This window comes from Toxorhynchites rutilus, chromosome 1 (assembly GCF_029784135.1).
Source record: "Toxorhynchites rutilus septentrionalis strain SRP chromosome 1, ASM2978413v1, whole genome shotgun sequence".
NCBI lineage: Eukaryota > Metazoa > Arthropoda > Insecta > Diptera > Culicidae > Toxorhynchites > Toxorhynchites rutilus.
The window spans coordinates 155,221,213-155,240,046 of record NC_073744.1 but is presented as its reverse complement, the minus strand read 5'-3'; the positions used below and the strand labels follow the sequence as shown (position 1 = coordinate 155,240,046).

Sequence of the window (18,834 nt, the reverse complement as noted above, 5' to 3'; positions counted from 1 at the left end):
GTCTCAAATAACTGGGACTACAACATTGTCGAACTATATTTGCCTCTATCTCTAAATATAAGAAAGTTATATTTTTTATTTCATCGTAAATGTTGGTCACCCTATTTTTGACATCATCAAAATAAGCGCTCTATCATATGCAACAACTTTGTCGAAGACAGTTTTTGTCTAGAGAATAACTGTCGAGCTCTAGATGCTAATTTCCACTTAAATGCATCTCCGGGACCATTGTGCATTGGTATCGGTGGTCATACCTCGGCAGTGGTACACTAACAACCCTAGTAGGTTAGAATATTAAGGGCTGAGCTTGAATGATGGGTTTGTGAACACGAGGTCCCACTGCTTGTATCAATTCCCGTATATATTTGATTAGGCAGAGGTATAACAGGGGTAAGATGTGGTGGAGCGTGAAGAAGTCAGTTAAGTCTTATATGGGCCACACGGTTTGGAGAACAGGCACTGAAAGTCTGCCTTCTATTGGTTATACCCTCTGTTCTGGAATGTGGAGAAGGTTGTGTCACACGTTAGGTAAGCCACACTCTCCGTATGAGATGCTGGAATGTGAAAATGATGGTTCCATTAGATGTTGAAGGTAGGTACGGAAAGTTTTTTTTTTCGGAGACCGTAAAACGGAGACTTTCGACAGAGAATATGTCAAAACACTTCGCGCAGATTGCGATATCTTCCCGAAAAACTAAAGAAATTTTTAGCTATTAGCTATTTTTGCGAAGATACCATGGCGAGGAAATGAGACGACGTTCAGCTTACTGGTGGCATCAGATTCTCAGTAATCTCCACGAAAGGCGCTTTCTGGTTAATGTATTGTCTTCAATACTGATATATGGAGGCCCTACTTGAGTTGCGGCTCTGGAGATGCATCGCAATCGAAGGAAGTAGTTAATCTCAATTTATCTCAATTTCGTCTGAAACAGTACGTGTTTTTACAGATACGATTCCCTTCGGCTTAATCCTGGTAGAAAACGGCGAATGATGTACACATAAGGGCGTCAGAGGAATAAGTAAAGCGATCCTCAGCGTGGAACCCGAGAACAACAGAAAAGAAAGGAACAGAAAAAATGAAGATGAAAATTACTATCGGACCTAGTTCCTTTCTGGACATGACTCAACAGTGGTCTGGGGAAAGAAAGAGGCATAACGAAAAAGTATAAGGAGTTTTTTTTTCTCCAAAAATGCCTCGAGGCCTAACAAACTCTAACATATCCGAACAATTCCTAGAACTGCACTATGTATAAATCGTTTATCAAACCAGTACTATGATCACAAAGTATGAATAGTTCAAATTTCACACGTTTCTCAATCTCATGATTGTAAAAGACAACATGTTAGATTCTAAATCTAAAGACACGGATTAGCCTGAATGGAAGATTCTCAAGCTAAGTGGAGTTCTCGATAAATGAGTGTGATTGAATATAAAGTTTAGGTACTTCACAATGAAAGCATCACTGTTAAGCGTCACAAATGTAAAATATTAATCAAGTCGTTGTTCATTTTGTGGGACGATTTAAACGAATTAAACTTGAAACTAATCTAATTCTCTTCAAGCAAAAATACATACGAATACAAACATCATGTAGTTCTAGAACTGTAGCGTTATGTCTAAACACCTTCTCGCACGTGGCACGTGACGGAAACGGTCTGAAGAAAGAGCAGCACCATCACATTTGAACTCGAAATATGTAGACCTTCGATAGTGGATAGCCTACGATATATCTGCAACGGAGCACAACACCGCACACGACAGACCCGCAGGCAGATGTTGTGGAAAAACACCACACAATGTCAGTGATAAACACGTACATTTTTCCGCAACGTAACTAAGTTCTATTTCGCCGAGTAGCTGTAGCACAACTTAAGCGTGGTTGAGGTGGAACACAGAAAGCGGGAAGAAAGCATAGAAACGGAAGTGAAATAAATCAGAAATACCGGAGGCAAAATTCCAGAGCGTAGCAGAATGAAACAAATGGCCCATGTACACTCCTCGGCGATTCGCCGAGTCTAAAACTCTTCTTCTTATAACTCAAGATGTTTGCTGATATATGGGTATGTCGGAATAGTGATGAGGGTCATTTCGGTTCGGTGCAATTCTGAAGGACGTTCTTCACACGAGTCTACTGTCTGTGCCTTTCAGCAGCTATCACGATAACCTCGATTGTGACTTGTCACTTGTCGAACTCTTTTCATCGAAGATGCCCTCGGCCAAAACCAATATGAACAGCTTTTGACCTTTTTTAAATTTAACACGTTGATTGCCACGTCAGGTACCGGTGACTGACACACCGAGTTATCGCTCAGGCAGCGTCAGTCACCGGTGATTCATATAAGCTTATAAGCATTCCCTTTCGAACAGAAATACCTTCCAATAGGATGAGAAATGATGGCTCTAATACGTTTAAAAATTTCCATAGATTCGCTATAAAACCGTGGCACACAACGTGTTAAATAAAAAAAAAACTAAGATTTTGCTCTTTTATCTATAACACTTATTATATGTCAAATTGGGTATAGTTATCGCTTGTTTTAGTTCAATTAGTCTTAGTCATCTTAGTCACTGTTATGGTAATAAAAATCGTCAACGAATCTTTTTTCCATTACACACATTCAAAAATAGAAATAAAGACACATACGAAACCGATTAATCACACACGCACTCACCAATTACAATCATTTTATGTACAAAATAGAATTTAATTGTATTTACAGTAATATGTTTTCGCAACTAACACGAGCGACTACCGTTGTCAAACCTAAAATTGCCCGCTATAACTCGATCGATCCATCGCGTATATCTGTCCGTTCCGAAGAAATGGCAAAAAAAAACATATTTAGTTAAAACCTACTTCCGAAAAACGGTAACGAGGCGGTCTCGATCTTGGCAACCACCGCCGAGGGTCCAAACAGAACCACACACAACGAGTCGTAAAACGCGGTGTGGGGAGCCACGCAGATGACCGGGGCGTCCTTGGGCGAGGCCCGCTCGCCCTTCGTCCGGATGAAGTGGAACGAACCGAACACGAACAGCATTCGCATCACTAGCGCGGTTAGGTGGCGTAGCTGTCTAGAATAATGGAGCAAATGGTTTGGCAGGGTTTCGAGCAGATGTTAACTGGCAATAACTATATATGCGAGTATTATATGGGCGTGCTAAATATAGGATATATCAATACTACTGTTAGATTAGTGGACTAAAACTCGATTCCAAAATGGCATATGGCTTCTACATATGGTATACTAATTTCTGATTACCATTAGACGGTTGGTTTCTATTTCCTTATTGCATATTCTGGTTTTGTATATTTGTCGAAGTCCTGGTAGTAAACTAATACAAACATCAGATCTTTCAGGGTATGTACCGTTTCTCGCGGAATTTTTAGCCTACTTGTTCTACAGATGTTAAAATGTGGAATACGTATACGCACTTTCAAAGAGTGACAGACCAACCTACTCTAATGAGTAATAATGTACAACAAATTTACAATTATTTATATATCATAGAAATTGAAAACAGTGAACTGTTGTACTAGCTTAATTTAACATATATCTAATAAAAATTGAATTTCTATTTTTTTTTGTTTTATTTTTACTAAAAACAGGGAGCCTCCATTCTTTCTGGGACAGTCTCTATAGCGACTACTTCAATGTTAAACATATTAATTACAGTCGATATCACGTGAGGTCATTAACATGAATTTGTTTTCATTACTTGTTTCATTACTTATTACTTGTTGACCGATAATGTTAACTCGTTCCTCGATTACTTTCCAATTTATGATCTTAGAAACATTTTCCTAATTCTAAGTGTGTTTTATTTCAATTCACGTATTGACAAAACAGTCCATTTTTTCCAACATTTTAATTCTGAATTATAGTAATGCTTCGAAATCCGGATGCTTAAGCGCTTACGAATATAGCTTGAACTACAAAAAAATATTGACATATCAGAGCATGAAAAATTAGCGTTCCTATAGAATTAGGAGGCCTTCATCTAAGCTATGAATCACATAATTCCACAAAATCATGTTATATTTGTTCAAAATTAGAAATTTCACATTTCACGGACACTTTTGTTTTTAAACACGGACACATGTTTTTTTTGCAATTCTTTGAGAGAAATTATTTATTAATTATTGTAGAACTTATTAAGGGGTGGGTCATAAGTAGCGGGACTAAGTGGAAACACGTTTGGTACAAAAGTTTGTTTTATTAATTCAATTATTTATTGTTTTTTCACAAGATGATCACTACAAGATGACTCCATAAATATATACTTTCAAATGTGTATCATATGGGCTTTCATATGGGTATCAAATGAAAGGGTTGATGGATAGAACACAGTTATTTACGAAAACTGCATATCCAAGATGGCGGCCGCTACAAAATGGCGGATTACATGTTCCCTCAGAACTCCATCAATATGGGTATCAAACGAAATGACTTGACTAGTAGAACACAGTCATTGATGAAAAATGAAAATCCAAGAAACCCGCTAGACTTTTTTTTGTGGGGTTATGCGAAAGACCGTGTCTACGCCAACTCTCCGCAAACTCTCGAACATTTGAAAGACAACATTCGTGAAGTTATGACCGAGATACCGCCCCATATGTGCCGAAATGTCATCGAAAATTACCTGTGCCGGATCAAGGTGTGCGAGGAAGCCCTAGGTGGACATTTGAATGATGTTGTATTTCACACATAATGGCATAAACCAAACTTTAATTTGAAATAAAATTTTCATCGAAATTCGAATTCTAAGTCTGTTTTATTTCAATTCACTTTCGAAATTTAAAGTTGGAAAACCCTGTATTTGCAATATTTATCAATCTCACCCATTGTCACCCCCATCGACGGTACCTTTCATTTGCACTCAAGTAATCATGAATCGGTTATGCAGTTCAAAAGTTACACATTTTCAAATAAGCGTATTGGCAGAACAAACCATTTTTCTTCAATAGATTCTTTTTTTTCTTTTTTCTAGAATTGCTGTGTAATGAATCACAAACTTCAAATTGTATATTAACTCTCAATAATGTTTCCATCAGCATGAAACTTTTACTTACTGGGTCCAATGACACGTATGTTTGTTTAGTGTATTTAGTGTATTTTCCATTGAAAAATGAAACACTGCGAAAGAATTTTTCGATTTTACTCGAACCATCTATGTTTAATCATAATCGAAAAAGTCAAGACCCCTTTTTTATCCGTAAGAGTGTAGCATTCTGAATACCCCATGAGTTAACCATGAGTTTAACATATAGTCCTATTATGGAACTAATACAGCATCTTTAATGCCAAATGACAGTATATCCGAAATTGTAATGCATGTCAGCCAGTTCATGTCAGGCTTTTTTGTTATTGTTAATGTATATCAACATTAATGAAAAAGAAATGAAAACAAATGAAAGCATTATAAGCGCGTTGAGTTCTACCATATAATGCTTGTAAGTAATAGAACAAAAGCATTAATATTGCTAATGCTGATCCAAATAAAAAACAAACCAGTTCAAGTTTATGTACAAACGGGTTCTAAATATCAACAATTTTGGATTTCATGTCCAAATTCTTGTCTTAAGGTGGCAGATTTCACATATTCAATTAAATTTTAATATATTTTAATTATGAGGAAGAACTACGTCATTGAAAACTTCACTTTAAGGTTAGTTCAAAAGCTCAATTTTTCGCACATAAAAAAAAACATCGTAATAAGTGTTTGATGCCAAATAGAAGTCCAGCTGATGCATTTTGTAGATAACAACAATTTGCTAATACCGAAACAGTCGGGATATCGAGAGCGAAACTCTTGTGAAACCGCTCTGAATCTGGTGTTAGCAAAATGGAAAGAGAATATCGAGGCGAAAGAGAATATATGAGCGGTATTTCTGGATCTTAAACGCGCTTTTGAAACAATTTCTAGGCCCTTATTGTTACAAACATTGGAGCGCAATGGAATTGTAGGAATGTCGTATAAATGGTTCGAAAGCTATTTGTTCGACAGAACTCAAAAGACTCGTTTTAATGATTCTATTTCCGATCCCATCGGCAACTCACTCGGGGTGCCACAGGGAAGTGTCTTAGGGCCATTTTTATATATAAATGATCTGCGACGGGTTTTACGATATTGTGACATTAATTTGTTCGTGGATGATACTGTTCTGTTCATCGCAGCTAAGAATATAAAGGAAACCGAGGGACACATAAACGAAGATTTGCATTCTCTGGCTCAGTGGCTTAAATTCAAACAATTGAAATTGAATGTTGGCAAAACAAAATACATGCTAATTTCTTCAGCAGTATTGACGTAAATTTTGAAATAGCTGGTGAGACATTAGAACGCGTGAATGTAATCAAATACCTAGGAGTTATCATTGATGACAATTTAACTTTCAAGTCTCACATTAATAATGTCATCAAGAAGATTGCCAAGAAGTACGGCGTTTTGTGTCGTTTGAAAAAAAAACTGACGGTGAACAGTAAAATTAAACTGTATAAATCATTGATCTCACCGCACATAGACTTTTGCTCGTCGATCCTATTCCTTGCAAACAATACACAATTAACGAGATTGCAGCGTTTACAAAATAAAATTATGCGTTTGATTTTAAGATGTAGTAGATACACTTCCTCTAATTTGATGTTGGACGCGCTACAGTGGCTATCTGTGAAGCAAAGAATTTACTATTTGACAATGGTGTTCATCTTTAAAATTTTAAACGGTATGCTGCCTCGATATTTGTGTGATCGAATTGAAAGAGGAAGTGATGTTCATAGATACAATACTAGAAACGCGGATGATGCAAGAACACCTAACTTTATATTCAGTAGGTCGCAGAACTCGTCGCTATACAAAGGAATACATTTTTTCAATTCGATGCCCAGGGAAATAAAACGAGCGGCAACAATGGCAGAGTTTAAGCGAATGTGTATTTCCCACTTTAAATCTGTTTTATAAACAGGGTTTCGAAAAATTTTTGTTAATTTTTTATGTTTATTAATTATTGAAATTTAAAAAAAATTTACAGGTATCTCAAACTGCCATGTTCGTACTTATGATGATGATGCTTTTTTTATTGTATTGTAGATTATTAAAAAAAAAAAAGAAAAACGAGCGTTGTCTAGGAAAGTTTGAGCCTCGTGCGCGTTTGGTGGGCCTGGACTAATGTTAATAATGAACACTGGCAGTAAACTGACACACAATGAAATTTTATGTAGGGTCTGAAGTGGAGACTGGAATTGGGATAGCTCATTCAGAATTGTCGTACACTATCTTTCACCAGATGGTGGTATCGATTATTTCTGATTGTAGCAGATCTCTTTTATGTTCTGAGTTGAAACTTTTGGATATTGGGTTCAATTCCCAATCAGTGAAGGATCTTCCCGGGTTGGAAATTTTGTTGACATGCCTTGGAAAAAACTTTGGGCCTGAAGTTGAGACTATGACTTTGTCAATGTCAATATGGATAGGACCATTGTTTGTTTTTTCGCAGTTTATGCCTATTTTTAATGTTCTATTGATATATATTAATGCCTGCAACAGAGCCAGTTCGCTTTGTTTTTGTTTTTATAATACTGGCTTCTTGATATGTTTGAAAATAAATATTATCTATAAGATAAATCGTCCTGCTCAAACCTTTGTAGGGGTATGAGGCGGGCCATCATCATCATCAAGATGTTTAGTAATTTTCAAAAGACTATACACACGTAAAAAATGAGATGCAGTTGGAAACAGAATTTTAAACCTTAACGTTCCTCATAATTGAGCGGGTAATGAAGGAATCGTTTTTTTTTTTGTTTTCAATTCGTTAAATACGAACGTCATTCGGCATTTGGCATAACTTTTCGAAGATAGTAACGAACCTGAATTTTATTCTTGTCAATCAACAATAAGTTTGTCAGGAAGGTTGAATCAAATTGATTGCATTATTCAATCTCACTCAACCCCAAAAACTTGGAATGAGTTGGCATCTTTAAAATAGAGGCAAATTCTGACTTGGGATGATGTAATAGCACTACAGCAGTGTTTACACGTATCTTGTCTCGTTGCTCAATTCAACATGCTTCAACATCCTTTCACGAATAAATATTCTTATTTATGTTTGGATTGCTGTTGTTTATTTATATGTCTCCTCATCCCAACAACAACCACTGTAATTGCTCTAACGTGCGAGTTATAATCAAAAGACACTGCCGCTTGGGAACTGAAGAAGTGCAGAACATAAATCTAGTAAGTAAGTACACAAAATTCCACAAAGTATCGCTCATGCTTTCTGGTTCTACAAGGAACGTTACTAATGTCAGTCTAACCCCTGTTAGTAAGTGTCGCTACAAAGTTCATCATCCAGAAAGAAGCGAAGCGATTGAAGTACTGATGGAAGGTTCGTCCTGCTTTTCATCAATTTATTCAACTAACTTATCCTCTCGGATTAATCTAGCCGAATTATAAACACATCCCACCGCGAAAAGCACTCAAAGCAACTCAAACAAAAAGTTTTAAGTAAAAAGGAAAAACAAAAGTGCAACTCCGATCGACCGAGAGTATGACAGCTCAAATTTGCGCTCTATGTTTTGTCATCGACTTGCGCCACCCAACCGTGAGAGAGCTGCTTTGCAGCACAATGATGCCGAAGGATTTCACGTATATTTAAAATAGAAAAGTACACAATCATCGCCAGAGCATCGCAGCGTATGACGTTTGAATGAGACTTCGTTGGATGGAAACATTGAATGGAGAAAATGCACCAATCTGAAAAGACTAATGGGACAGGAGAAAGATCGCAGATAAAACCGCATCACAAGAGGAGAAAGAGGCGGAATTGTTGTTATTGTTTCGTTGAATTCACCTCTCATAGATGCAGGGTTGAGTGGCCTCCAGACCTACGACAATAGACATCCACAATATACTTCTTTTTTGCAGGAAGTTCCGCGAACAATTCGGCGTGCTTTCTTGAAGGTTTTGAATAATGGAAGCACCGCAACCGAGGCCAAAGTGGTAGAAATAGTAGTTCGGCAGTCTATTTCTGTTTTGCCGAATTTGCGAATTACTATAACAAAGAGAATTCAAAACCTGTTTTCAAATACTGGTTTTAAAATGACGCAGTCAGAATCTAATGGCAGATAGCTGGCTAGTTTTCTTTCCACGTTGTTATCGATCTGATTGAATCTTAAAAAACAAAATAATGCAACGACCTAATTGAACAATCATCAAATTATCTATTGCACCAATTTCCCCCATCAAAATGTTCTAACTTCCGCAGTAAACACATATTATCTCGGCATCAATGTCGCCATTAGCATACCGGATGGACTCGCGTCACACGCTAGTCGCTTGAGTCGGGTCAACAGCCTTCGATTTTGCCCATTTTGCTCTCCTATAAAACCGGCTTAGGTGAAGCAGGAAATGATTTGGAGCGAATGCGAAGTTCAATGGGACTGGGCCCACAAAAAAAACCCGTTTCTTTTCCCCATGTTTGACCGTAACCGCAATGACATAATGAGCGATCGTCTCTTTCGCTTTCTAAGTCATAGGTTGACGCATTTCCAATTGCTGATTGAGGATAGCAAACGTCGAAACCCGTCGTCTACACCAAATCGAATTTCAAGTTCAACCTTTAGTCGCTGATTGGACCAAGCGCTTCGTTTCGTGTTGTTGGCAGCCGATTGTCGCGTCTCATCAATCCAACACCATTAACACTGTATTGGTTCCATCGGTCCGCGGTTTGTCATACCGAAATCCTCTGCGTGTTGTTATTGTTGACACTCACTTTAGGTTTTTGTCGGGAGGAATCACGTCATACGTCGTTGCTGCCGCTGTTGTTTACAACGGGACAGACATTGTTTCTTACTACGCAGCATTTAAGAACCTAATTGAAAATTACTTTGAGCGCAAACACGGGAGAAATGAATCAGATGGATGGCGCGATAAATTTCTAGCAAAGAGGATAAACTGAATGGTGATGTAAGGAAACTTACATACGAAGTACAGGTCATACGCGGGAAAATTACCGCATATAAAAACACTTCTAATAATCAAGTTATTCGTTTTATTTGAACCGTGGATCGATTACACTTATAAGTGAAAATTAACTTCACTCAAATGATCACCACCACCATTCGATTTGCAAACGTCGATATGATGGTGGCTACAATTGTATATATTCTCGGCAATTATGTTGTTCTTCAAGTCGTGAAGACTGATTGACTTCTCCACATAGACGCTGCTTTCCAAATAAAAATAGTGCAGAGCAGATCCCAACCGGTAATTCGCGACCGACAGGTGGCCGTGAAGCCTGTGCAGAGGGACTACATTTTCCATCCGCTGAATTTATTAACACCACTATTCTAATGAGGAAAACTCTCATTATTCATCTGATGTTCATATGCACATGTCAGTAAGAATCTGACGAATGCTTTCCTGAAAATACTGGAATGGATCATCAAAATTGTTAACCACCTCGAAAGTAGAGCTCTGAAGTCGGCTTTGTTCAAGGACTTTGCAATGAAATGAAATTAGATCACGAGGTTCTCTTTTTCTTCATGTTTTCTGACCCAAACGCCGTCGACTATCGTTTTGTTCTCATCGCTTAAACTCTAGAACGCGATTCTCTCGAAATTACACGATTTTCTTAAAATTACGCTCCGCCTGCGAATGACGGATCTCAATAATAGCATGTCCGAATAAGAACCTGAAATTATTGAGAAACCAGAGCAGTGGGTCCAAAGCCCCAGAAAAGGAGGATGGTTGTAATAGCTGTTATCCATGGTTATTATGGAAAGGAAGTAATGGATAAACCCCTAAACCAAGGTGTGAAGCGACCCGTGCCGAGGGATGAATGGTAGGGGGGGTTTTAAACCTTGCCGTTAACGGAGCCTGTGGAGCACCAGGGCTCCCTCCACAGTATCGTCTGCCCTTGCTGCATTAAGCCGGTCACTGATGCAGTGGACCTTCTTTACCGCGAGACTCGTGGGACTTCTATGAATAATCCACATCCAAATGAACAAAACGAGCGGTCGAAAATAACGCAGAACACTAAGGTTCTGCAAATAAATCTCCATCACGCTAAAGCAGCATCTAGTGTGCTGTCTAGGAGGTTTATTGAAGACGCTATGGATTTAGCTTTAATTCAAGAGCCTTGGGTCCACAAAGGAAGAATACTTGGTATTCATACTGGTTCATGCAAGTTATTCTACGACGACAAGCATGACTCCCCAAGAACTGCTGTTCTAGTAAAAGCAAATATTAAGTGCTTTCCTATAACAGAGTTCATTCAAAGGGACATCGTCGCGATCAGAGTTGAGATACCAACCGCCAAGGGAAGATCCGACATAATAATTGCGTCGGCTTATTTCCCTGGTGACGTACCTGAGGCACCTCCCCAAGAGGTTGCGGCGTTCGTAAATTATTGCAGAGAAATCAAAAAAGACTTCATCATCGGCTGTGATGCCAATGCTCATCACACTTTGTGGGGTAGTACTGACATAAACAGTCGAGGTGACTGTCTTTTAGAATTTCTCTCTTCAAACAACATTGACATTGCCAATATAGGCAATGAACCAACGTTTATAAACGCTATCAGACAAGAAGTCCTGGACCTAACACTGTGCAGTCCGGTAATTTCTTCGAAAATACACAACTGGCACGTTTCGGAAGAGGCGTCTTTGTCTGATCACAGACACATTATCTTCGAATGGGATGGTGGCTTGACAGTACAGAGAGAATATCGTGATCCAAGAAAAACCAACTGGGAACGATATTCACTTGAACTCGAGTCAGAAACTCTTAACACAAGAATAAGGTCGATTCAACAGCTCGAATCAACTTCAAAAGAATTAAATGATACGATAGTTTCTGTCTACAACAGTATTTGTCCACTTAAGAGAGTTTCTTCGACAAGAAACGTTCCATGGTGGAACAAAAGGCTCGAGCGGCTACGTAAAACAGCGCGGAAGCTGTTCAACAGAGCTAAAATTAATTCGGATTGGTCTCAATATAGGAGCGCCCTAACCGAATATAATAGAGAACTAAGACGATCTAAACGAAAATCTTGGGTAAATAACTGCGAAAGCATTGAAAGTACCCCAATCGTTGCAAGACTAAGTAAGACTCTTGCAAAAGACCACTCGAACGGGCTAGGTTCCCTCAAAAAGGACGACGGTTCGTTCACAAAATCTCCCTCAGAAGTATTAGACTTACTGATGAAAACTCACTTCCCGGGATCTACATCGGTTCATTCTGATACCAATCCTAACTACAACCGCGACATGAAATGCTCTCGAAGGAATTCTCAAAGTGCAAAGGATGTCGCAAAGATAGTTGCTGGAATGGTTTTCACGAGGGCCAGAGTAGAAAGCGCGGTGAGATCCTTTCAACCGTACAAATCCGCAGGTGCAGATGGAATTTTTCCAGCCCTGATTCAAAAAGGAGAATCTAAGCTGATTCCATCTCTAATCGAGATTTTTAAGGCAAGTCTGATACTAGAGCACATTCCTTCCACATGGAGACTCGTTAAAGTGGTCTTCATTCCAAAAGCTGGGAAACATGATAAATCACTCCCAAAATCATTCAGACCAATTAGTTTATCATCAATACTGCTGAAAACTATGGAAAAAGTATTATATGAATACATAAAGTCTGTATTCATGTCCAAATGCCCTTTATCTAAATACCAGTTTGCCTATCAATCAGGCAAATCCACAGTCACAGCGTTACACACGCTTGTGACTAAAATTGAAAAATCTCTTTCGTCAAAAGAAACTGCATTATGTGCGTTTCTTGATATCGAAGGGGCTTTCGACAATGCTTCCTATGTATCAATGGCACAGGCTATGAGAAGAAGACATTTCGATGACTGCATAGTCGAATGGATCAAAGGCATGCTCACAAATAGACAAATCACCTCGGAGCTGGGTGGGTCATCGACATTTGTGATTGCAACGAAAGGTTGCCCACAAGGAGGGGTTCTATCACCTCTACTTTGGTCACTGGTGGTTGACGACCTTCTGATTAGTTTGGAGGCGAATGGTTTCGAAACCGTGGGTTTTGCTGATGATTTAGTCATAATGGTACGTGGCAAATTCGACGATGTGATATCGAGCAGGATGCAGATGGCCTTAAACCTTACACAATCATGGTGTATCAAAGAAGGTCTGAGCATAAATCCCTCAAAAACAACAATAGTTCCTTTCACCAAAAAGAAGAAACTGCATCTGCAGACTCTAAATCTTGGAGGAGAGGAAATAAAATTCAGCGTTTCAGTGAAATATCTAGGCGTAATCCTAGATGCTAAACTAAACTGGAACGCACACTTAGATGCAATTATCAGTAAGGCCAACATTGCCCTTTGGGCATGTTCTAAAATAATAGGTAGAACATGGGGCCTGAAACCAAAAATGGTTATGTGGGTCTATACAGCAATTGTGCGGCCTAGGATAACCTATGCCTCATTAGTATGGTGGCCAAAGACTAAGGAGACTGTAGCTACAAAAAAGCTAAACAAACTCCAACGACTGGCATGCGTTGCTGTAACAGGAGCAATGCGAAGCACACCCTCAAAGGCATTGGAGGCTATCCTTCACTTGTTACCTTTGGGTCAACATGTTCAGCTGGAGGCTAATAGAAGCGCTCTAAAGCTAAAAAGATATAAAAAAAAATTAGACGGGGACAAAACTGGTCATTTGAGCATCCTGAATCTCTTACCCGTTGGACCAACCTCAGAGATGAACAGCGATTGGATGGAGCCAAGGACCAATTATGACATTCCATACACAGTGATCGAACTTTCTCGTTCAGTATGGGATGAGGGTGGTCCCGATGTTCGTAATGGTTCAATCCTGTTCTATACCGATGGGTCGAAAATGGGTAACAGAACAGGTGCTGGAGTGTATGGTCCCAGAATAAAAATTTCTGTAGCTATGGGGAACTGGCCAACAGTGTTCCAGGCAGAAGTAGCTGCAATAATAGAATGTATAAATGTCTGCCTTAAAAGAAATTATAGACATGCTAACATTTGTATCTTCTCAGACAGTCAAGCAGCACTTAAAGCCCTCAATGCTTTCAAGTGCTATTCAAAAATTGTCTGGGAATGCATTTGCCTTTTACGACAACTGTGTCAGAGAAGTTCGGTACAACTGTACTGGATTCCTGGCCATTGCGGTATAGAGGGAAATGAACAAGCAGATGAACTCGCAAGACGCGGCTCAAGCTCACCCTTCACTGGTCCAGAACCATTCTGTGGAATTTCTGAATGTGTGTTGAAGAGTGAGCTGAAGAAATGGGAAGACCGGGAAGTAATGGCCAACTGGATGGCTGTACAACTCAACCAGTCAAAAAAATTTATCACGCCGAGTATTAAAATTACTCAACAATTGCTGAGTCTTAATAAGAAAGACTTCAGCACATTCACTGGTCTTATAACAGGACACTGTCCGAGTAAATACCATCTCAAAAACATAGGTTTAGTGCAAGATGATATTTGTCGCTTTTGTAATGCCGAAAGCGAAACCTCGGAACATTTGCTCTGCAAATGCGGAGCACTAACAAGACGCAGACTTCAACACCTTGATAAGGCTATTCTGGAGCCCAAGGAAGTTTGGTCTGTGTCGCCGATCAGGACTATAAATTTTATCAAAAATTTTATCAATAAATTTTATCAAAAATTATTCCTGATTGGCACCTATCTCGCTATAGCTTTCAGTCTACTTCTTCATCAATAAGCAGTAGATAAGCTTGAAGCGTAGTACAAAAAATGGGGCATACCACAATAGTTCAAACTAATGGACGCAGTGGTTCACACCCAACAAGGGAAAAAAAAAATTACGCGATCTGCCAGGTTGTGACGAGCGCGCGTCGATGAAGCGGCAATCTTTTTTTACACAATTCTCTCGAAATTACGCGACTTTTTTTGCGCGAGCGCATTAGTCGCGTAAAAGTAGTATTCAGTGTAAATTTACTTTTCACGTAAAATTAACATGTATGGAATGCGGTTGATAAGCTCTGAGCCTCTTCAAAATTAGTTTTTTTTTAAATTATTCTCTACCGGTATTATTGTGGTCTTTGCTGAGATATTCGCCTCCCGAAAAAGCTCGTTTTACCTCAGTAACATCAAAATCGCGCGCTATTTTTTCTCTATGTTTACATTTTAGTCGATGGACAGACAAACGATGAGAGAAAATAAAATTCTTTTTCTCGCGAGTGATAAACTTCTACGCTTCCCGTTTTACATTACCTGTCCGTCTTACCCCAACTATATGTATATTTCAGCATTCGTGGAGACTGTCTATGAAGCAGAGAACGTTTTATATGATACATGAACCAGCAAATAACAGGTTTGTTTGCGTAAAAAAAAAATTTCGTTAAAGGATTTTTTTCAGTACCAAAACAAGGGGGTATTTTAGTCTAAAAATTCGTGAATAATTTGGCTTCATATTTCTGAAGTTTAGGCAATTAAGAAAATGTCATTTCAAGGATTTTTCGAAATTATTTACCGAGTTACAGCCATTTGAGCGACGCTATATATAATCTAGTTCAACATCTACTAAAAAAATTAAAACGCATTTATGGCACGTGTTTTATTACAACGGAAAAGGGGCAAATCTTAAGCTTCGTGGGGAAATTACGTAGCGCGTGAAGAGGGGAGGAGGTCCGAAAATCATATGAGGGGCTTAGAATGAAAGGGGTGTAGGTGATTTGATCGATTTCTCTACATCGACTCTCTCTCTGGATCTTAACTTAGCTGCAAATACATCCCCAGCTGTATTTACCAATGTGGAAAATAGGTCAGAACCTAAAACACTCATTAGGCTTAATTAGCTTTACTATACAAAGCGAAACTTCATCATTAAATAATAATGGATCTATCGGATTCTATAGCAAACTTAAATTGGAAAGCTTTTGCAGTTGAGTTGTTAACTAAATAAAAAGTTGATGAAGAGAAATCGATCAAGTCACTTACACCCCTTGCATTCTGAGCCCCTCATATGTTAGCGTTACGTAATTTGTGTACGATGCCAAAATCACAGATTGTTCAGGTACGACCATCTTCAATTTAGACGAAAATGTGTATACATTTTTTGTATAACAAACTAAGTGTCTTCCGGGGGTTGAAAGATTATTCTGACTAATCAGCAATTATTGGAAAACGAGTCTGCATTTCATGACAGATTTCAGTTTAAAAATTTTAGCTTGAAGCCCCTCTTTTCTATCTTCATTTTTCGTGTGAATACTTAAAGCATGTCGAAAATTTTGACAAAAAATCCAAATGCTTGTGACGAGTTTTATTTTACTCCAACTCAAAAGCCGTAGTCGAGGATAGTAACTGGATTCTTCCAAGATCGACTGTGACGGGACGCTTCCCGACAACATAGTCGCGCAAAAACAGAGTGCAGCGAGAAGCAGCCGTGCAACAGTTAGAGTCGTGGGTTTGCACCCGACCGGCGGAGAAAGCACTCGGGTGATAGTAACAATTGAATTGTTAGTAAACAGAGAACGCGTGGCACGCGAGAGCGCGACAAACGTTGAGGTCGGGCGCATGTTTACCATGTTCTATTGATTTTAATACCCCTGTCATAATGGTTTTACGAGGCATTGAAATGAATCACTAAACGTTGATCGAGGTATTGCTGGTGCCAAATACAAAGCGCGAAAGCAAACATTTGTAGATAATCATTTGCCAAATTGAATTAAGTAGCGCAAATATAGATGACCGACTAGAGAGATAGAACGCATATTTGAGCTTGTCGTATACGATCGTAAGAGGGAAGCTAATGCTAGAGTTAGGTTTGTTAGCTAGTTAGTAGAAGGTAAAACACTCATTAGGCTTAATTAGCTTTACTATACAAAGCGAAACTTCATCATTAAATAATAATGCGTAAACATAATCCATGTATCAATTGACTGAAATGCGTAAAAGTTTGGAAGCGAAGCGATATCATCATCAATGGTTATTACTCACCGCCTCCATCCGGACAATGGTTTGGTGCGAAGTTCCTCACGCGATAGTCCGTACAGTCCGATGTTCGCCAGGCTCCACGCTATCACCAGACAGATTATGATAAGTATAACTCGGAATGGCAATAGGAATACTGTCAAAAGTGCGGTCTGGAAAATTGGAAAAAAAAAGTTTTCATCAATACATCATGACATAAGTGGCTCATTATTATGGAGAAACTGCAATTTTCGGGAATTTCCGCATTGTCAACACCATTAGGCAAACTGCAACCGAAACTAATTTCAATTCCAAACGCGAATGACCGATCGAAACCAATGATTCAATCGCAAACATTCTCCACACGTCAACCTGACAAAGAGGCCAACAAACATAACAATTTCACTCGCAATCGGCGCAATTTATGGTAACAGCGGGATCTGAAAGGCAACGCACGAAATTGAACCAATGGCCAAAGTGTTAACACTTTCGTCTGCTGCAATGAGTCGCGTGACGAGCGAAAATAATTACAATTGCATAAGCATGTGTGGCACCACCATGGGAGACCCCAAAAATAATCGCGAAAAGTTGATTTTTTCAATAACGATACAACAATACTAAATTTGCTTGTCCGCAGTCTTGTGTTGAGACAATTACCAAAAAACAAATATCTCGGACCCGGATCTGCTTCTGTTAACCGCCAATGGTATAGTGCGGATTGAAATTTCCACTTCATCAACAATGTATGGAAAAGACAAAAAAATCTCGTTTTCTGAACGACACACTGTGGTGCTGTTTATCGTGTTTTTTTTTGTTTCATTCTATATCACATTTGCCGGTAAAATAATACTCACACAGCTTTGTTTCATCAGGCACCACACACCACATTCGATGCGTTAACCAAAACAAAATCAAGCGTTTCACATATTATTTAATTATTCACGAACAACAGAATTTTGTGCCAAGTTTCGCGGTTGGCATTAGTAATGATTGTTGGTTGGTGGTAGTGGTGAACTCGTGGGCGATAAATTATGTAGACTCTTATTGCTTCGGTTTCATTTAATGTCCCTCGTTCTTGAGATATCTCAGAGCAGTGTTCTGTTGGTCTCAAGCAAGCTAACTGCTTCACCACGTAAACAAAGAATGGTGGATCAAGATCAAGGTTTAAATGAGTTATGAAGTAGTATAAAAACTGTGTTACTAAACGTTTAATCACCTCTTTTTCTATCTTGTATATCACTCAATCTTATTAGCGTCTAATCAGATCCTTGCTTGATTTTAAGTAATTCTGAGCGTGTAATATCAACAACCTTCGTCAAGAGAGCATAAGTCTCCGCTGTTATATCGACCAACAATATTTTCGTTATCCATCATTCCAAGGAGAAGAATTATGCCATATCATCGGTAAACTCATAGGTCAACAAAAATTGTGGCGGGTTGTGCCTGGGACACGACCGAATTTTCGACGTAGGATTATGAAATTATGTTATTCAATCATTTGCGAACCAAATCGCACCACGATTTCATTCGCAACATGATACACTATCGAGCCAATCCAGAGATGTTGGACGCTCGCTGGCAGGAGCAAGACTGGTTAATAGAAATTGAAAATTCTGGTTTTACGCTCAAACGCTGTGAGTAAGCTGTCATCAGGCGGAGCTTAAATGGCAATATTTCCTCTCTCGACCGTGTCAATGAAAAGAACATTGGATTTAGATGTCGAGCATGCGATAAAGATGCGCTTGATTCGCAGTGGTATATTTCAATTGTCCTTGGCTGCTCTAATAGTTTGAATTATTCGATAATTGATATGCAAATTTTGGTGATGCTGTTCGCCATATTGTAGTAAAGAAAACAAGTGAACAGATGTAGAAAATTATAGTGGTGGTTGCTTTGTTGTGAC

The 18,834-nt window shown here is 38.9% G+C and overlaps 1 protein-coding gene across 6 annotated transcripts in view; it reads right to left on the bottom strand.

Annotated features, from left to right (window-relative positions):
• The window catches only part of LOC129762369 (lysophosphatidylcholine acyltransferase), a 36,198-nt gene that overhangs the window by 9,788 nt on the left and 7,576 nt on the right, over positions 1-18,834 (bottom strand). For 5 of the 6 annotated variants that reach the window (XR_008740600.1, XR_008740601.1, XR_008740602.1 and 2 more), the window contains exons 2-3: positions 16,959-17,104; positions 2,859-3,076 (exon numbers count right to left, since the gene is read on the bottom strand). Coding sequence is in view for 3 of the 6 variants with exons in the window: in XM_055760592.1 (XP_055616567.1) it covers positions 2,859-3,076; positions 16,959-17,104 (364 nt within the window). In the remaining 3 variants the exon portion in view is untranslated. The remainder of the gene's footprint in view (positions 1-2,858; positions 3,077-16,958; positions 17,105-18,834) is intronic. The other variant, XM_055760594.1, reaches the window with a different exon arrangement.